The 22,060-nt window shown below is 39.6% G+C and overlaps 1 protein-coding gene across 4 annotated transcripts in view; it reads right to left on the bottom strand.

Annotated features, from left to right (window-relative positions):
* Window positions 1-22,060, bottom strand: part of dnmt3ab (DNA (cytosine-5-)-methyltransferase 3 alpha b) — a 718,146-nt gene that overhangs the window by 6,362 nt on the left and 689,724 nt on the right. For all 4 annotated transcript variants that reach the window (XM_068023838.1, XM_068023830.1, XM_068023822.1 and 1 more), the window contains one exon: window positions 5,485-5,603. In XM_068023838.1, coding sequence (XP_067879939.1) covers window positions 5,485-5,603 — 119 coding nt within the window. The remainder of the gene's footprint in view (window positions 1-5,484; window positions 5,604-22,060) is intronic.

The raw sequence follows: 22,060 nt of genomic DNA on the forward strand, positions 1-22,060 counted from the left end.
AATATAAATGCAAGTCTTTCATTTTCTTTCTTTAGATTGTGAACTAAATACAACAAAATATAGGATATATAGAAATAATTGGGAATATATGTAAGAGAGCACCATTGTGGGAATAGAAGGAAGGGATCTGAGTGTCATCAGCAACTGGAACCAGAATAGGTTGAGCTAAGGGAAAGAAAAGGATATAAAACACCGATTTATCAAGTTTACCATGATGACTTAAAAAATGAATGCAGATCAGGGAGGCCTATAAGAAGATAAAATGGAAATTTCAACTTACATAAAGATTAAGAGAGAAATTACAGAATAAAATAGAAAATGGAATAGATTTACTGTATACATTCAAGGTCATTTCTTAAAGCAGCGTATCCTTAAGCCAACTGGCAACAGGGACTACTCATTCAGTTATGAGTCATGATCCAGTCAGGGAACATCTTGGGAATTGTGCCCGTAATATGGTTGAATTCAACAGTATGTTTGAAGGGAAGAAAAGAGAGTAACAAACTCAGATTTTAACTTTTAGCAAGGCTACCTGTGAAGTGTATAGGAAGGAATTGACAGCAATGGAGTTGGAAGAAATTGTTGGCTGGTAAATTTATAGAACAGCAGAAAAATCTGTTTAATTCTTACACAAGATTGTGAAAATATGAAATGCATCAACTCAGAAGACCACAGAATCAGTCAATTGAGGTATTTAAAAGGGAAATAGGTATACACTTGGGAAATAAGAATGTTAAGGGATATAGAAAAGGGTGGGAAATTGGGATTAAAAAGAAAAAGGGCTGAATATCCCATGTTTGCTAGAGGAGGGTGGTGGTAGTAGTAGGGGACAGTATAGTTAGGGGGACAGATACTGTTCTCTGCAGCCAAAAGCATGAGTCCTGAACGTTGTGTTGCCTGCCTGGTGCCAGGGTTAAGAACATCTCCTCAGGGCTGGAGAGGGACCTGGAGTTGGAGGGGAAGGATCCAGTTGTTGTAGTCCACATAGGCACCAATGAGGTAGAACTAAGAGACAGGTTCTGTTAAGGGAGTATAAGCAGCTAGGGACTAAATTAAAACCAGAACCACAAAGGTAATAATCTCTGGATAACTACCTGAGCCATTAGCAAATTGTCATAGGATAAATAAGACCAGAGGGTGGAATGCGTGGCTCAATGATTGGTGTTGCAGAAAAGGGTTTCAATTTATGGGGCATTGGCATCAGTACTGGGAAAAGAGGGAGCTGTTCTGTTGGGACGCTTGAACTGAGCTGGGACCAGTGTCCTGGCAAATCGAATAACTAGGTTTGTAGAGAGGTCTATAACTTTAGTTGAGGGGAGGGTTCAGATGAGGGTAAATATAGAAAGCTTAAGAGAAAGGACAGGGCAATGGTGCAGGGTAGCATAGCAATATAGGTAATGATAACCAGAGTGTGACAGGAAGGGATAGAGCGTACAAACACAAGAGTGCACCAGCAAAAAGGGTCAGAGTAGGGAAAAATGGTAAAAAGACAGAATTAAAGGCTCTTTATCTGAATGCATGCAGCATTTGTAACAAGATAGGCGAATTGATGGCACAAATAGAAATAAATGGGCTGATATGATAGCCATTACAGACACTGGTTGCAAGGTGTCCAAGGCTGGGAACTGAATATTCAAGGCTATTTGACATTTTGAAAAGATAGGAAGAAAGGAAAAGGAGGTGGCTCTGTTAATAAAAGTTGAGATCAGTACAGTAGTGAGAAATGATCTTGTCTCAGAAGATCAAGATGTAGAATCAGTTTGGCTAGAAATAAGAAATAGCAAGGGAAAGAAGTCACTGGTTGGAGTAGTTTTTAGGCCCCCTAACAGTAGCTACACTGTAGGACAGATTATAAATCACGAAATAATGGGGCTTGCAAGAAAGATACTGCAATAATCTGGGTGATTTTGATTTTCATATAGATTGGACAAATTAAATTGGCAAGGTAACCTTGAGGATGAGTTCATAGAGTGTACTTGGGAAAATTTCTTAGAATATGCTGTGAAACCAACCAAGGAACAGGCTATATTAGAGTTGCTAATGTGTAATGAGGCAGAATTAATTAATAATTTAGAGTAAGGGATCATTTTGGGAAGAGTGATCGTAACATGATGGAATTTCACATTCAGTTTGAAGGTGAGAAACTTGGGTCTGAAACTAGTGTCTTAAATTTAAATAAAGGCAATACAAAGATAAGAAGAGAGTTGGCTAAAGTGGACTGGGAAAATAGATAAAAGATAAGACAGTAGACAAGTAGTTGCAGACATTTAAGGAGATATTTCATAACTCTCAATAAAGATATACTCCGTTGAGAAAGAAAGACTCTCTGAGAAGGATGAACCATCCGTGGCTAACTAAAGAAATTAAGGATGGTATTAAATTGAAAGAAAAGGTGTGCAATTCTGTAAAGATTAGTGGTAGGCCAGAAGATTGGGAAAATTTTAGAAACCAGCAAAGGATGACTAAAAAAAAGGGAGAAATTAGAATATGAGAGCAAACTAGCAAGAAATATAAAAAACAGTAATAAAAACAAGAAATGCAGGAACCACACAGCAGGTCTGGCAGCATCTGTGGAAAGAGAAGCAGAGTTAATGTTTCGGGTCAGTGACCCTTCTTCGGAACAGTAAAAAACAGTAAGAGCTTTTACAAATATATAGAAAGGAAGAGAAGAGCTAAAGTAAATGATGGTCCCTTAGAGGATGAAACTGGGAAATTAATAATGGGAAACAAATAAATGGCAAAGACTTTATACAAATGTTATGTATCTGTCTTTAAAGTAGAAGATACTAAAAGCATCCCAATAATATTGGAAAATCATGGGGCAAAAGGGAGGTAGAAACTTAAAATAATCGCTATCACTAGAGAAAAATTACTGGGAAAACTAATGGGACTAAAGGCTGACAAGTCCCCTGGACCTGATGACCTGCATCCTAGGGTCTTAAAAAAGTGGCTGCAGAGATGGTGGATGCATTGGATGTAATCTTCCAAAATTTCCTAGATTCTGGAAAAGTCCCAGTGGATTGGAAAACTGCAAATATAACACCCCTATTCAAGAAAGAAGGGAGACAGAAAGCAAGAAACTATAGGCTAGTTAGCCTAACATCTGTCGTTGGGAAAATGATGGAATCCATAATTAAGGAAGTAGCAGCAGGACATTTAGAAAATCATAATACAATCAAACACAGTCAACATAGTTTTATGAAAGGGAAATCATGTTTGACAGCTTTATTAGAGTTCTTCGAGGATATAACGGCGGGTTGGATAAAGGGGAACCAGCTGATGTAGTGCATTTGGATTTTCAAAAGGCATTTGAGACTGCAAAGTGATATAGACAGGTTAAGTGAGTAGGCAAAAAGAACATAAGGACATAGGAAACAGAAGGATGAGTAGGTCTTTTGGCTCCTTGAATCTGCTCTTCCATTCAATACGATTATAGCTGATCTGATTGTGGCCTTAACTCCACCTTCCTGCCTGCTCCCCATAACTGTTTACTCCCTTGTCGATCAAAGATCTGTCTAAAAATTGGTAGATGGAATGTAATGTGGGAAAATGTGAGGGTATCCACTTTGGTAGGAAGAATACAAAAACAAATTATGATTTAAACGGAGGGAGGCTGCAGAGTGCTGTGGTACAGATGGATCTGGGTATCCTCGTATACGAATCACAAAAAGTTCGCATGTAGGTACAGCAAGTAATTAGGAAGGCAAATGGAATGTTGGCCTTTATTGCAAAGGGGATGAGTATAAAAATGGGGAAATCTTGCTACAACTGTACAGGACGTTGTTGAAACCACACCTTGAGTACTGCGTACAGTTTTGGTCTCCTTATTTAAGGAGGGATATACTTGCCTTGGAGACAGTTTAGAGAAGATTCAGTAGGTTCATTCCTGGGATGAAGGGGTTGTCTTCTGAGGAAAAGTTCTGCAGGGTGGGCCTATACTCATTGGAGTTTAGAAGAATGAGAGCTGATCTTATTGAAACATGTAAGATTCTGAGGGGGCTTGACAGGGTTGCTGCTGAGAGAATGTTTCCCCTTGTGGGAGAATTTGGAACTAGGGGGCACAGTTTCAGAATTAGGGGTCTCCCATTTATGCCATAAATGAGGGGGAATTTCTTCTCTCAGGAGGTGGTGAATCTTTGGAATTCTCTATCCCAGAGAGCATTGGAGGCTGAGTTATTGAAAATATTCAAAACTGAGCTAGACAGATTTTTGATGTACAAGGGAGTCGAGGGTTATGAGCAGCAGGCAGGAAAGTGGAGTTGAAGCCATGATCTTATTGAATGGGGAGCAGGCTCAAGGGCCAAATGGCCTAATTCTTCTCCTATTTCTCATGTTCTTATGTGGGACATCTGCTTGTCACCCCAAACCCACGATGATCATGACTTATCTACCTGCAGGTCCTCCACTGCATCTTGAAAGGAGGAGGCCAAATGTAAGGAGATAGAACCATCCCGAAGATGGAAAGGGTGATTTTAGTATTAGATCTTGGACTGGGCTGCACCTTTATACAATGAGTAGTTGGAGTCTAAGGGAGGTAGAAGTGCATACTATTGGGCTCCCTCCTTTCAACTGAGACATGATTGGGCCTTCTGTTGCTGCCCTGGGGACTATCATCACTAGTCCTTCCTGGCATCCTGGGGTCAACGGGTTCAGTGGCTGAAAGTAGGGAAATCAGCCATGGTGCCAGGCTCCAACTCCCTACTGTCAACTAATATGGGGCATTCACTGCTCAGTTGGGGGATGAAAATTTTGTTCTGGGCAGAGATATGGCAGTAGTCCTCTCTGACCAATGTTCCTTCACTATATTGAACAATTTTGGCAGAGTAAATTCCAATTCAAAGCGCTATGATCAACAAAATGGCAAGTAGGTTCAGTAGGTTGAATTCCTATTCCTGTGTAAAGTTGGATTGAATTATTTACTGGTGATATTCAAGAAGTTATCTTCTAATTGTTTCTGCAGAATTTGCATGCTAATTACTGCCCACAGAGCATGTGACCGACCACGGTGACACACTAAAATATCTATTAGCTGTATGTAGACTTGCCAAAACTCAAGATTTCAGAAATTGCTGGAAAGCTAGATTACTATAGAAAGACCCATAAGAAGTTTTAAAAAGTAAATTACAGATATAGTTAAGGGAGAAAACATTTGTGCTTAAGCAAATGAGTCAAATATTGTATAAGTATGGGCAAAGTCAATTTTTAAAAAGTTTTGGCCATATTAAAAAGACAATGCATAATATATAGTACAAAGGGGAAGAGCAGGTGGAATTATCCATATCATAAATAGTGGATCTGCTTAGGACTCCATCTCTCAACTGACTGCTCTCATAGAAAATTTGGTGATGCTGTCCAACAAAAGAATATTTTATTAAAACATGCCTCATCAGTGCTCAATCATGCTGTATTGATGGTGAGAGGCCAGCATTTTACCAGTAGTTGGAAATGAAAAACTGAGATTAGGTATGAGAAAAACAAATGTACCTTTCCATTTCAGTGCACCAGAGAATGTCTTCCTTCTCATTCATTAGGACTGGGAAATGCTGGTCTTTGCCCTGCTTGACAGAATTAGATCTAGTGGTGATGGTTCGCACTTTGTTGAACTAAAAGAAAAAAGTTATGCTTAAGCCCAAAAAATCAAAATAATAAAATTCCCAAACTAATGGAAGTTTTCATTATACAAAAAGTTACTGAGGAACTATAATATATATACACATATGATTTTCTTTATATTCCATAATCCAACATGATCTTTAGGTTTCATACTAGTTTCTTGTTACATACACACACACACACTCAGACACAAATATAAAGCAATTAAACAGAGTCTTTCTGGAATTGAGCACATAGTTTAAATAAAAATATAGTCTAGGGTTAGATATTTTCTATGGTCAGATATTTTCGAGCCTGGTATGTTATGTAAAATGGTCACTCATAATCAATTCTCATTGGTGGGTAAAGGATAATATACTGTCAATAATAAGTTTGCCCAACTATAATTTTGAGAATAATGGTATACTGTACATAATAATAGTTAGAACCATTAAATCAGGATGCAGGAAAATGATTAGTATTGCTTGTTGATTGCTTTACATTATGGGTAGGCTTTGGATCCTTTTTATGCAGAAAAGGGAAATGTTGGAAAATTTAAACATGGCTTACTGAAAGTGGGATTCAGACCATCTAAAAACTTTGATGAAATCTGAACAAATAGCCAAGTAAATAGTTATAGGTTTGAGATCTGAAGATATTTAAAAGTTAAGCTTAGCTCCTGTTAGAACAACTTTCTGACTGAGTCACATGTCACAGCGCAACCCAAAATGTGACCTAGTGCACAGAGCGCATGGATGTGGGAGAGGCAAACAAGTAGAATTTGAAATATTTATAGAGAATCTTTTTCAAATTCCTATATGCCTTTTGCGAGTATATATTACACTGTTAGTATGCTTATCTCACACAAAGAAACCAAAAATCATGAAAATATCATGAATGATTATTTTTGTGATAACTACCATAGTCTATTGTTGCAGATAGCAAACATGTATTAGCTTCATTCCCACAGTGGAATATTTCTACTGCTTACTAAACAATGGATAGTTCCAGACAATTGAGCATGACAAGCGACTACAATGAAAGTAATGAAAACACAAAAATGCCGCCTGGTATGGAACCGCAAACAACTTTACAGGAACAAAATAAACTGGTCTGGCACCAGATAACATGGGAACCTACTTGTCATTGGCATAGCCTCAATTGCTGAGAGTGGAGTCAACTGCAGGGGGTACGAAATGAGACTATGGACCTGCACTGCTGTAACTAGTGAATTTAAATAGCAGCATTTGTACAAATTTTCCCAAGATTTTAGTAGCTAGGATTGCAACATGATTAATTTATCTCAATGTCATAATACTTTCCAAATTTCATCAATGTAGGTGTTACATTCCAGCAGTTAATATTCTTTGCCCTTCTCTTAGATACCAGCATTAATACCGTAGGAAAATAGGGTTGTTATGATCCTGGTGGTCCCCTCGCTTTGATAATCCCTGCATTGCTCAAGTGTGGTGGGATTGTAGGTGGGTGTCATGAGTTACGTGTGTAGTGGGTATCCTTTTGCTTCCCCCACAGCAGCCATCCTGTTATGTTGATGGAAGGTGTAGTGTTTTGAAAATTGCATTGTGCATTTTGTCCACTTAAGGCTACCATACACACACATACCAGCTGAAGTTGTCTGTAAGGGGAGAAAGGAATGCATGTTTTAACAGCATACAGCTGTTCTGTGTCTTACTAACTTTGACTGAATGTTACTGTTTAGTCCCAAGAACATCACAATGGCGACGGAGATGGGGTATGAACCCACACATGCGACTCACCCCATTGGCCAAGAGCTAATGGAGAAGTTGAGAGATTTATACGTACCTTGTAAAAAGTGATACGTACAGCTACAGCTGGGAGTAAGTCATAGAAGCAAGGGCTAAATCGCTTTCTTCGTTATTACAGATCAATCCTCACTTGACTACTGGAAAACCTCCAGCTACACTCATCTTTGCACATCCAATGCGCACACGTCTTCCTGAGCTACACCGCGGACCTAATGATCAACAAGTACGCTAACGTGATCAAGAACAGAATGAAAGTAAATGCAGAGCAAAACATGAAATTTAGAGCTACACCACATGCTGGAAAGCAAACAACCCCAATTATTTGTTGTGACCAACACAAAAGGATTCACTGCTAAATGCGGTTTGCGAATCATCACATAAAACGCAGCATTCTTCAAAGCATTGAAAACACCACTTGTAAACGTTGAATCCGATTTTGACATTGACATCTCAGATGAAGAACATGAGTCAAATGAGATTACATTTGATGTCAGACAATATCCTCCTTGTGAGAGAAAATGTCCACCATACTTAAGTGATTATGTTACAAAGTGGACTATTGTCAATTAGTGAACAAACCTTTCATCTCATTGTATATGACAGTGTATTTTAAATTAATGCAAAAGTTGGAATATGTAATAATGTTACTGGTGAAGCTGAATGTTCAAGTTATGCTTAGGTTTATTGTTTACACTTTTGGAAACAAACCATTGAAACATGCTATGTTTCTTGTTTACTCAGAAGAGGAGGGATGTAGTGTTTTGAAAATTGTATTGTGCATTTTGTCCACTTAAGGCTACCATACACACATTTACCAGCAGAGGGTGTCTGTAAGGGAATAAAGTAATCCATATTTTTAACAGCATGCAGCAGTTCTGTGTCTGATTAATTCTGACTGAATATTACAGTTTCTTCCCAAGATCATCACAGAAGGTCAAAAATTGGGGGGTGGGGTGAGGAAGTGGCTGAATGTCACAAGATAAATGCATTGTGTCAGCTACCTGGGTACTTTAAACAAACCTGCATGATCTTATTTCTGTGATCAGAGACCAGCTGGACATTAATGTACTGGTAGCCCTTCCTATTCACAAATGCTGCTGGCTAGTGTTCTGGTACCCTCATGGCAATGATGAACCCTCAGGAGGAAAACCAGCCACTGTCGCAAAACCCAATCTTTCCCATATTGACTGCTGAGGGCAATGAGGGAGGGTGATGTATTGGTTAACTCTGATGAACAGGGCATTGATAACCTGCTTAATGCAGCTATGTATTGCTGACTGGGAGGTGTGCATAAAGATTTTGTGGCAGACTGAAAGGAGCCAATGTCAAAGAAGGTAAGGGCTGTGGCGACTTTGGCAAAGTATGGCTCCTGGTCCAGCAGGCAGAAGTCCTGTTGCAGGAGGCTGCATAGGTCTGCAATAGCCTGCCTGGAGCAGCATGGCCCCCGATGCACTGCTCATCAGATAGAGCAAAGAAACTGACTTTTGGTTTGTACACCCTGTATGCTCTCCTATGAGTTCCCATCACTGCCCCCATGCCCCCAGCACCACTCTTACCTGCTGTCTTTTAATTGGCCTAGCTGTTTCCGTTTGCTGAGGCTACTGCTGATACTCTGAGCTGGATTTTCCTACGGACTTCAAGACCCTGACGTTGGGATCAAAGGGGTTTCCTAAGCCTGCACTCACCAGCAGAGCAACAAATGGAGCAATGTTCCCAGAGGCGGCCTCCTAATTGGCTGACTCCACTGGCCATCCGGGCGGGCTGTTAATGCTGCCAGCCCAACAAGAGGGTTGGCAGCTCTGGAGCTTTGGCAGCCCCACTGGGAGAAGTGGGCACTGCTGAGGTATGTCAATGACCTCAAGGGCTGCTCAACATTGAGGCGCCTTGGAGCTGTATATTTAAAGTTAAACTATTAGGGGAAGAAGGCATTAAGCCCTTGAAGTGGAGGGAACCCCCCCCCCCCCATGTGCATTGTTTGGGCCACGTGTGTGGTCTTTCCTGCCTGCAGCCCCACCATTGGGATATGGAGCATCTGGCTCCAATGGCCCCCAGCTTGCCGCATGGAGGCCACCCTCCGTGGAGATGGTGGTCCCCACATGTGGTGCTGGGGCCGTTCTGCTGGCAGCATATTGCCAACTCGCCCACAAAATTGGACCAAATTGGGTTCATAATCTGCTTAATTGCCTGCCTGCCTCCATGGTGCAGGCAGCCGATCTGCATCCCAACCCGCCCATGGGAAACTTCCCAAGTGATGGGAATGCGTCGGTGAGTCATCCTGACGTGGCTCCCCCCACCCCACCTCCAATTTCCTGGGTGTCTCAGCCTCCAAGCTCATCATCATGGGGCCAGGAAAATTCAGCTGCATGGCCCAATCCCTCCATCCATCTCTCTGGCAAGAACAGCACCCATGATAAGTAGATAAAGCTTATCGAAGATATATAAGGCAAAAATGGTGAGAAATAAGCAATATGGAAGGTGGAAAGTCTCCTGGCTATCCAAAAAGCACAATGGTACACAGATCCTTTGATCCAATTACGTGCAAGGTAGTTCTCCTTTAAATATTGTTTCAATAGTTCATGCTGGGTGGGGAGGATTAAAATCACCCTTTCCAGTTCAGCATCCTGGAGGACTGCACTTTCATTTGTCATTGTATGCAGGTGACCTTCATAGTGATGGTCTGATAACATGCTAAATGAAATATTATTTTTATATTTATCACTTTAAATTACCATTCTCTTGATTAACAGTTAAATTGATGCACAAATTCAAATTTATATTGAATTTTCTGTTGATAATGAATAAATTTAGTGTTGAATTCAAGAACAAATTCCTATTAATTTAGTGAATAAAATTTGAATTTTAATCTCCCAACTTTTGCTGTTGTTCTGTGAAGCACAATGTTTGCATGAGGCTGGTACAAAAAGCAAATCTTGACAGGTCTGATATAAACAACTGTTCTTAAATCTCCTGCTGGCTTGCTTCATTTGTTAGTATTTTCGTGCCTGAATCAAAGGTTGTGGCTTCAAGCTGTCTTCAGGATTTGCACACACCCCCTGGATGCTCCAATGCAACACTTAGGGATTGCTGTATTGTATGAGATGCTGTCCTTCAGATGAGGCTTTAAACAAAGGTACCGTGTGCCTATTGTAGTAATTTAAGTTACTATTATTAAAGATCCCATGGCTGTTACTATTCAAAGAACTGGGAATGGTTTTCCTGGTACTGTAGCCTATACCCCCCGCACACCCCCCCCCCCCTCAACTAACCACACAGATTAACTGATCGTTCACCTCACTGTTTTCAGATCATGCTGCATGTAAAATGGCTGCTGTGTTTGCATACACAAGAGGAATCACCATGCTTCAAAGCAATCCTTTGTGAAGGGCTTGGAGACATTTTTGAAAATACCTATAATAGCCTATTGTATATACAAGCCGTTCTAGTGTCAGTGGACAAGAAAAAAATCAGTATGTTCCATAGTTTGCCTTTTTAATGCCAGTTACATGATCCAAATGGAAGGAATGCTTGAGCTTGAAGCCAGTTTGAGTCATCCTAACTAAAAATGAACAGCTTGGATTTGCCAACCAGTGTTATTTTATGGACATTAACTGACGTACTTTAAATGGGTTGACGCCAGTGTTAAAACAATGCTGATCAGAATATCTAGGTCAATGAATTATGAAACAAAGATGTAGTTTAAACACAGATGTAGGTGGTAAGGAAAACTGGCAAGTATTGGGCAACATAATAAAACATTTAATATATAAATTGAAACAGGTTATTTTAAAGTTGTGTGTGACCTTGGTGGGACCACATCTTTGTGAGTCCATTTTTAATCCCCTCCTTCAAATGGAATATCATATTATTAGAGACGACTCAACAGAGGAGTACAGGATTAAATAGAAGCACGCAGAGGACTTAACTATCAAGAGTAATTGAGCACCCAAGGGCTTTTCTTTCTTGGGAGACTTGATTGAATTTTAAAGACTGTGAATGGATGATATAAGTTTGAAGCAGCTAAGTTTTTCTGGTGACACAGAATTCCAGAACCTTAGATTCAAGATAAGGAAAATTAAAATAAATAGGCCAGAATTTTGTATTCAAGGGTGAAATAGGATGAAGTGTAGGTGGTTGTACGTAAAACTGTAGGAAGTTTGAAGTTCTGGTATCTGAAGGGATATATGGCAATAAAGAATATAGAGATAAGTCATAGAAAAGAAAAGAATTAATCACTTGTACTGAAAAAGTGGATGATCTTCCACCTAAAATGAGTTACTATGACCATGTAGTTTAATTGCTCACAGCAGCAGTAGACTGTGATTCTACCCATTGTCAAGCAGTCATGAAATAAGTGCTTTTATCATCAAATGCAGTACACTTTGCCATATCATTCAGAATATCAAAAAAAGTGAAAAAACATTATAGTTAGAGTTGAAGCAGTTTCCTCTGTCATGATTCTGTCTCTATCATAACTAGTGCCTGTAAAGCAAGAATTGCTGGCAAAGAGGCTGACCTTCATCGACTGGAATTCTCTGGCTAGGTATCTATTGTTTCATCTGCCATACTAGGGTGTACATGACACTGCAATATTTAGCCCACGTTTGATACAGAACTCTAATGTGACAAAAGCACAACTGTCCAGACTCAAGAAATTGGAATGAAGCTAACTCATCCCGGTTAAAATGTAAACAATCTTGAGCTATCTTTTTCTGAAAAAAAGTTTCCCATATTTTGATGGCTTGTGCTCAAATCTCACATAAGACGTCCAACGTTGACACCTCTGGAAATATACAAAATTAGCTGGGATCTAATGATGCATATTTACGTTTTTAAGATACTCAGGTAACAAGTTAATACTGCTGTAATTTCTAAATGGTGTGAGGTTACTCAGTTTAATAATCATTTTCAACTGGTCTTTCTGGAACTCATTGAAACAAAAACATTTTTTTTTAAAGCTGTTTCAGACTTCAGTAATTAATTGTTTCTTCAACGTTACACTAGAGCATACCCTTGATGACCTTGGAACACTGGCAGTATGTACTGGAAGTTTTCCAAGACTGGTCAGCTCAATGGGATATTTAGGTCTCAAATTCCTCAAGCATTTGTGGCCAACTCTCGCTGCGACTTGAGCAGGAGTCCACTGAAGAGGCCACAACTCTGCCAGGAACTGGATATAGCGTTTCCTGGTCTTGCCTGAGGTCATCTATGGGATTTTTATTAATCCTGTAAACTCTTGTGCCAGGGGCTACGATTCATTTTCTATTTCACACCGAATTCAGTTCATTTGCATGGACAGAAGAAGCCTGACAGACTGAAAAACATCAAACCCTTGTAAGCTGCAAGCAAATCTAGTCCAGAACAAATGTCTTTTCTCAAAGTCAGAGGATATACCGCTTTATAAGGACATGCACGTAATACTATGTACTGCACAACGGTTAGTGAGATGGAGCTCTGTGTAACATGACCTGTCTCTATAACATTAAAAAGTTTAATAATAATGTGAAATATGCAGATATTGAGGTCAATTAGAGGCTCAGAAAATCTTGAAGTCAATTTGAGGATAATTGTTTCTCTATGGATTGACAACTGCTTGTAAATTCTTGACTTCCTTTTGCAATTGTGACGAAGTATAATGTCTTAAGTGTAATCTCAGAATTTTATATAAATGATCTCTTGTGTTGCTCACATGTAGTATGGAGCACCACTGAGGAGGTTTTAGCTACTAGCTTAGCTTCTGCTTTTAAGGCCACTGCACAAGTTGATCTAGTGGGAATCCAGGAAATGATAACTACTTGTAACTGTAGCATATTGTCGGTGAAATCAAATGGATGTCAGTAAATTGCTTGTAAATTGCAGGCCTGAAATCAATGCTTGAACTCTTTTTCTAAGATTATTTTGCAGCTGCAATAAAGTGTGACACTTGGGAGTGCATTGATTGGAGTAGAACACATATGTGCCAGATGCAAGACTTTTACATATACCCAATCAATTGAAAAATACTATGGACTTCTCAACAATGTCAAAAATGCAATTCTATGTTCAATCTTCAAAAAAATACTTCCTGTAAAGGGGCGGGGAGGGGGGGTGGGGGTCAATACAATGTCAGTTTATGTTCACTGCGAAAAGCAACTTTTTATGGGATGTGCCTTTGAATGGTGCAGCAGAGAAAAATTAAAAGTGGGGGTGTCACATCAAACTAAATGGAGACTCCAGCCCACCAAGCTTTGAAAACAGTTTACTGGAATTGGCATTAAATAGGAGCTAGCAGTGGGCTGAAAAAAATGGGAAAGGAATAAAATCAGCAGTTTTGAAGAACTAATCCAATTCAAATAAAACGTTCTAACAGTTGGACCAAACGAAATAGAACATTATTCTACACTCTAGTCCAGGTTCAATCACATCGTTATAAGTAGATTATTTGACATTTTGTAGCCTGTAAATACTTGAAGATTAAGCTGCAATAAATGGCAAAAGGGCTGTTGATGGGGTTTTGTGTATCATTCCAAACAGTCAAAATAGCAGATCGGATAAAGAGTGAGAATATCAATTTCCTTTCCTGAATTTGGAAGAATAGAATGAAACCATGTGGAGCTGGGCGGGACTGTGGTTTGGCACACTGTGTTTTCACTTTTGGATGCTGGCTTTGAATTCACCCAGAATTATGGGATGAAAGTTTCCTTTCTCTGTTGGCTGTAACAGCCATGTGTGTATTGCGCTAACCCAGTTCCTAGTGGGTGCAAGCTGTCAGTACAAAAACAGCCTTAACATCACAGGTTGAAATTCTTTATGTTTTAATGAGCTGGTTCACATTTTTTGCGAATTATTTGTGGATTCATTTAAAGACCACACAGGACTTCTATACAAACAATGCAGCTAATGTGGTAAGAATTGTTCACAAAGGAATTTACAGTCCAAAACTGTCCATCAACCTCAGAGAGGTTTGTGTGGTAAGTAGGAATATTCATATTGGTGCAGCACGACTGAGGTGGGAGTTAAGGCACATTGCTGGGAGAGCATAACAGGAGCCACTCGGCCCTTCGAGCCTGCTCCACCATTCAACAAGTTCATTGCGGAACTGATTACTCCACATTTCCACCTACCCCCGATAACCTTCCACCCCCTTGCTTATCAAGAATCTATCTACCTCTGCCTTAAAAATATTCAAAAACTCTGCTTCCACTGCCTTTTGAGGAAGAGAATTCCAAACACTCACGATCCTCTGAGAGAAAAAATGTCTCCTCATCTCTGTCTTAAATGGGTGACCCCTTATTTTTAAACAGTGACCCCTAGTTCTAGATTCTTCCACAAGTGGAAACATCCTTTCCATATCCACCCTATCAAGATCTTATATGTTTCAATCAAGTCACCTCTTATTCTTCTAAATTCCGGCAGATACAAGCCTAGCCTGTCCAATCTTTCCTCATAAGACAGCCCACCCATTCCAGGTATTAGTCCAGTAAACGTTCTCTGTACTGCCTCAACGCATTTACATCCTTCCTTAAATAAGGAGACCACTACTGTACACAATACTCCCGATGTGGTCTCACCAATGCCATGTATAGCTGAGGCATAACCTCCCTAATTTTGTATTCAATTCACCTCGCGATAAACAATAACATTCTATTAGCTCCCCTAATTATGTGCTGTACCTGCATACTAACCTTTTGCGATTCATGCACGAGGACACCCAGTTCACTCTGCATCTCACAGCTCTGCAATCTCTCAACATTTAGATAATACGCTTCTTTTTTATTCTTCCTGCCAAAGTGGAAAATTTCATACTTTCTCACATTATACTCCATTTGACAGGTCTTTGCCCACACATTTAACCTATCTATATCCCTTTGTAGCCCTCATATGTCCTCTTCACAAGTTACTTTCCTACCTTCGGTCTCTTCATCTAAGTCATTTATATAAATTGTAAAAAGTTGAGGCCTCAGCACAGATCCCTGTGGCACACCACTCGTTACATCTTGCCAACCAGAAGATGACCCATTTAAGCCTACACTCTGTTTCCTGTTAGCTAACCAATCTTCTATCTATGCCACCCCCTACACCATGAGCTTTTATTTTCTGCAATAATCTCTGATGTGGCACCTTATCAAATGCCTTCTGGAAATCTAAGTACAATACATCCACCGATTCCCCTTTATCCACAGCACATGCAACTCCTTCAAAGTACTCCAATAAATAGGTTAAACATGATTTCCCTTTCACAAAACCATGTTGACTCTGCTTGATTACCTTGAATTTTTCTAAATGCCCTGCTATAACATCTTTAATAATAGCTTCTAACATTTTCCCGAAGACAGATATTAAGCTAACTGGCCTGTATTTTCCTGCTTTCTGTCTCCCTCCCTTTTTGAATAAAGGAGATACGTTTGCTATTTTCCAATCTAATGGAACCTTCCCCAAATCTAGGGAATATTGGAAAATTAAAACTAACGCATCAACTATCTCACTAGCCATTTCTTTTAAAACCCTAGGATGAAGACCATCAGGACCCGGGGATGTGTCAGCCCACAGCTCCAAACATTTTCGCAGTACCACTTCCCTGGTGATTGTAATTTTCTTGAGTTCCTCCCTCCCTTCCATTTCCTTACTTACAGCTAATACTGGGATGTTACTTGTATCCTCAATAGTGAAGACTGATGCAAAATATCTGTTCAATTCATCTGCCATCTCCTTATTATCCATTATTAATTCCACAGACTCACTTTTTATAGGACCAACGTTCATTTTGTTAACTCTTTTCTTTTTTAAATATCTGTAGAAACTCTTACTATCTGTCTTTATATTTCTAGCTAGCTTTCTCTTGTACTCTAATTTTACCTTCCTTATCAATCTTTTAGTCATTCTTTGCTGTTTCTTATATTCTGTTCAATCTTCTGACCTGCCTCCCATCTTTGTGCAATTATAGGATTTTGCTTTAAGTTTGATACTAACTTTAACTGTTTTAGTTAACCATGGATGGCGGGTCCCACCCTTGGAATTTTTCTTTCTCGTTGAAATGATCTATTCTGTGTATTCTGAAATATCCCCTTAAATGTCTGTCACTGCATTGCTATTGACCTATCCCTTAATCTGATTTGCCAGTTCACTTTAGCTAGCTCTGCTTTCATGCCCTCATAATTGCCCTTATTTAAGTTTAAAATACTAGTCTTGGACCCACTCTTCTCGCCCTCAAACTGAATGTAAAATTCAGTCATATTATGATCGCTGCTACCTAGGGGCACCTTAACTATGAGGTCATTAATTAATCCTATCTCATTGCATAATACCAGGTCTAGTATAGCCTGCTCTCTGGTTGGCTCCAGAACATATTGTTCCAAGAAATTATCCTGGAAATATTCTATGTACTCCTCATCTAGGCTACCTCTGCCCATCTGATTTTTCCAGTCTATATTGAGGTTAAAATCCCCCATAATTATCACTGTCACTGACAAGCTACCATTATTTCTTCCTTTATACCCATCCTACAGTGTGGTTAATGTTAGGTGGCCTGTCCACCACTCCCACAAGTGACTTCTTGCCTTTATGATTTCTCATCTCTACCCTAACTGCTTCTACATCCTGATCTCCTGAACTTAGGTCATCCCCCTCTATTGCGCTAATACCATCATTAATTAACAGAGCTACCCTCCACCTTTTGCTAGCTTCCTGTCCTTCCTAAATGCCACGTTCCCTTCAATATTCAGGTCCCAATCTATGTCATCCTGCAGCCATGTCTCTGTAATGGCTATCAGATCGCATTTATTTATTTCTTTTTGCGCTCTCAGTTCATCTGTTTTGTTTCGAATGCTATGTGTATTCAGATACAGAGCCTTTAGTTTTGTCCTTTTATTATTTTTGTAACCTCTCGCCTTATCTGTTGATTTACTGTTAGATTTGTACGCTCTGTCCCTTCCTTTCACAGTCTGTTTATTTCCCATATTAATACCTTTCTCTCTTTCCTTGTCTCTACTCCTTGATTTACCATATCTTCCAAATTTGAACCCTTGCCCCCACTATTCAGTTTAAAACCCTCTCCACCTCCCTAGTTATGCAGCTCGCTGGAACACGAGCCCCAGCACGGTTCAGGTGTAGACTGTGCCAACGGTAAAGCCACCATTTTCCCCAGTATGGGTGCCAGTGCCCCATGAACCAGAACCCACTTCTACCATACCAGTCTTTGAGCCATGCATTAATTTCTCCAATCTTATTTGCCCTATGCCAATTTGCATGTGGCTCAGGTAATAATCCAGAGATTATTACCTTTGAGGTTCTGCTTCTTAATTTGGCACCTAGTTCCTCACACTGACTATGCAGAACCTCTTTCCTTGTCCTGCCTATGTCGTTGGTACCTACATGGACCATGATGACTGGATCCTCCTCCTCCCACTGTAAGCTCCTCTCCAGCCCTGAGCAGATGTCCCCATCACCAACCAGGTTCTACTTTCTGCACACAAAGCAATCTGCTTTCCTCTGAAATTCAGAACAACACACACGTGTTACCAAGCATCATATAAGCATTTTTACATGTATAGTGATGCGCTAAGCATTACAGGAAACCAAAGCAGCCAGCAATAAGTAACAGCACTATATACAATGCTTTACAACCAATTAATTAATTTTTGGAAGTGCTGTTACTGTTAAGTGGAAAAAAACAGCTTATTTACAAATAGAAAAATCACAGCAAATGAGATGAATGACCAAATAATCTGAGCATAATGACTATTACAATAACTTGCCTACTTCAATGTTGGAAAATTTCACAAGGCATTTTACATTTTGAGTTCAGGTCTGAATATGAGCACAAATTAGGGGATCCAGCGGAAGTCACTGCCAAGAAGTAAATCTTAAGCAAGCTTTTGAGGGTATGAAAAAATGTAGCAAAGTGCAGGTCTTTAGAGAGAGAGTTCTTTAGTCAGCCGGATGAAGGACAGGAACCAGCAGCGTTCAACAGGAACAGGGTGGGTTGACAGGTAATCAAGAATACATGCAAGATAGGATGTGAGTAGTAACATTCAGGATGAGTTAAAGTACATGGGGTGGCACAGGGGAGGTTGCTGAGCACAAGAAAAAGTCTCAAGGTAGCCAAGGCACAGACGTGGGTTTCAACAACTGTGGGGTGAGGTAAGGAAAGTATTTTGAAGGAGGTCACGGACATGAACTGAATGTGACATTTGAAACTCAGCACTGAACAGAATACTGATGTTGCACACCACTGGACTGAACTTGAGCAGCCTAACTTACATAATTGCATATTATTTCCGCCCGTCAATGTGAGTCTACTGGCACTTTACACCAGACTTAAGTAATACATAGTTCAAAGATGTTCCATTCTGTATATCCAGGAATGATTTGAACATAGTTAACACACCACTCAGTATGATTATTTCCATTCTTTTCTGTGACCCAACATCGTATTGGAAGGTAGCAAATTCAAGAAAGGAACAAGAGAGAAAACAGGAAACGACAGGCCAGTGAACCTGACATCAGTAAATGCTCGAATCTATTATAAGGGATGTGGTAACAGGGCACTTAGAAAATCATAACATGATTGGGCAGAGTCAACACAGATTTATGAAAAGGGAAATCATGTTTGACAAATCTATTAGAATTTTTTGAGGTTGTAATTAGCAGGGTCAATAAGGAGGAACCAGTGGATGTAGTGTATTTAGATTTTCAAAAAAAATCATTAAGCTACTCCAAGAAGGCTATTACACAAAAGTTGGCATCATGGGTTTGGGGGTAATATATTAGCTTGGATTGAGGATTGGTTAACAGACTGAGAACAAGGAGTAGGAATAAATAGGTAATTTTTGGGTTGACAGGCTGTATCGAGTGGAGTAGTGCAGGGATCGGTGCTATGGCCTCAGCTATTTACAATCCATATTAACGACTTAGATGAGGGGACTAAGTGTTATGTATCCAAGTTTGCTGATGATACAAAGCTAGGTGGGAAAATATATAAGTATATAAGCTGTAAGAAGGACACAATGAGATTGCAAAGAGATATAGACTGGTCAAGCAAATGGGCAAAAATGTGGCAGATGGAATATAATGTGGAAAAGTTATCCACTTTGGTAGGAAAAAGAGAAAAGCAGATTTTCTTTTAAATATGAGAGACTGGGAAATGTTGGTGTTCAGAAGAACCTGGATGTCCTTGTACACAAATCACAGAAAGCTAACATGCAGGTACAACAAGCAATTCGGAAAGCAAATGGTATATTAGCCTTTATTACAAAGGGATTGGAGTATAAGAGCAAAAACATCCTACTGCAATTATATAAGGACTTTGTGAGACCACACCAGGAGTGCTGTGTGCAGTTTTAATTTCCTTACTGAAGGAAGGATATAATTGCCTTACAGGGAGTGCAACAAAGATTCACCAGATTGATTTCTGGGATGAGGGAATTGTCTTATGAGAAGAGCTTGAATCTTATATTCCCTAGCATTTAGAAAAATGAGAGGTAATCTCATAGAAACATAAAATGCTTAAGTAGTTTGACAGGGTGGATGCTGGAAGGATGTTTTCACTAGTTGGGGAGTCTAGAACTACAGTTCACAGTCTCTGAATAAAGGGTCAGCCATTTAGGATTGAGGTGACGAGAAAATTCTTCACTCAGAGGGCTGTGAATCTTTGGAATTATCTACCCCAGAGAGCTGTGGATGCTCAATTGTTGCATATATTCAAGACAAAGATCAAGAGATTTCAAAAGATATGGGTGTAGTGCTGGAAGGTGAAATTGAGGTAGAAGATTAGCCATGAACTTATTGAGTGGTGGAGCAGGATTGAATCCCCAAATGGCCTACTCCTGCTCCTATTTCTTAACTTCTTATCATACTGTATTCATCTTGTCAAATCTATTCCAATTTCAGGAATAATTCACATAAAATAACATCTAGCAGAGTGAATGAGTAAATTCACAAAGTTGATTTGAATAAAATCACATTCTATAAGTATAAGGGCCAATTCCATGGTCCTTGCTCCCTGTGGGGAGAAAATGCTGGGAAACTGCAGACACATAGGAAATGAATTACCACACTCTGTTGTACAATTGGCCTATATTAAACAAAAGAATAACTTTTTCAATGTTAATATCTGAATAACTTAAACCATGTATTATTTTTATATTTTATGTTTGACCACAAATATACTACTGTAGACTTCAATGGGCAAATTGTCTCCAGGACACAACAACAAACCAGTTTTTCAGCATATCTAATGTTACTCAATTGTTTCAAAACAGTAGAGTTTTCAGAGCCAAATTTCCTTATTCTTTCTGCCATGTTTGGGACAGGCAGGAAATATCTAGGGCATAAATGGGGACAGGACCCAATATAGCCAGGTTCATTCCATTTGTGGGCAAGCATGTGCCATGACTGCCGCAAATAGGCAGGTGTATCCAAAGAATGGAATGATATCTTATGAAGTCATTCCTGTATTTGTTCCCTAAATAACCCTGAGTGCCAGAGATGTCTGTACAAGCTACTGCAGTATGAAAATCAGCTCATTGAATAAAAGAAACTAAGTTTTCTCATCAATTTCATCACAGCAGCCCACTAGTGGCACAGCCAGTCCATCTTCTGAATTTCCTGAGGTCAGCGTCCTAGTTGCAGGTATAATGGTGTAGGCATCCTTTCAACACATTCAAATGCTGCTGACCACAGACTTTGAGGAGTAGTCAGGAGAACATCCATAATGTGGGCAAAATTCTGCCCTGTGCCATACTCAAAAGGCCTCAAAAGGAAATTCAAGGTGCTCATCTTCCTGTTTTGGAAAAGCCAAAAGCTGAGCATTTGCATCCCAATTTGACATTTTGACTAGCAAGTAATAAAGACTGTACCAACACCTATGTGATTGGTCTCTTTGCAGAGAATTACTTGGATATGGTACAGTATGGGCTAGGAATTAATGCAAATCTAGCCCCCAAATCCAAGCTTGCAAGCACTTGGCTGGTTTTGTTGGGTGCAAGCTTAGATTGGCTTGATTTACTGTTTAGGAAATGGTGTTTTTTACAAAGGCTACTCCTGGACTTAAAAATGAATAGTATTTAAGTTTTTTTTTTACTGAAGTGAAGTAGCTTATATTTAACCCAAAATCAGAGAGGGAATTTTCTTAAGTTTATGGCCAGCTACAGAAACTTGCTGCAAATACATTTCATTCAACTTTCATAAAAAAAAATTAAAATCGTAATATGCAAATATCTGCAAGTTTTTTAAAAAACTCTTTAAAAATGTGATTTTGCTTATCCTTTTTCGTGTCTCATATCACATACCTCTCCCTGGTCAAGAGGGCTGAAAGGTGACCAGCTCCCAATCCACAGTTCTACTCATAAGTTAGCCAGAAGTGCTTGGAAAAGGTCCACATTGTGTGGAAGCTTCTATCCTAAAATTGGTGTGTCCTTTTGATTCCACTCCTGAGATTGTGAACTCACTGCATTTTACATATAATGAAATGTCCATCCTCTTGAATGAATCATAAAATATAACCTGAAAAGTCAAGAGCCAATGTTCAGAAGCATTATAACGGCTCAGTGGCACAGTAAATTGGTACCTAAATGCCCCATGCCACAGAGTTGCTAGACATGAGTTCTAGTCAGTGTTTCTCTACATGTCGAGTTCACAACCTCGCCATGGGCAACAATGGGTGGCACCAAGCGCCTATCAGCAAGAAGGGATCAAAGTCAGACCCC

This window comes from Heterodontus francisci, chromosome 3, assembly GCF_036365525.1.
Source record: "Heterodontus francisci isolate sHetFra1 chromosome 3, sHetFra1.hap1, whole genome shotgun sequence".
NCBI lineage: Eukaryota > Metazoa > Chordata > Chondrichthyes > Heterodontiformes > Heterodontidae > Heterodontus > Heterodontus francisci.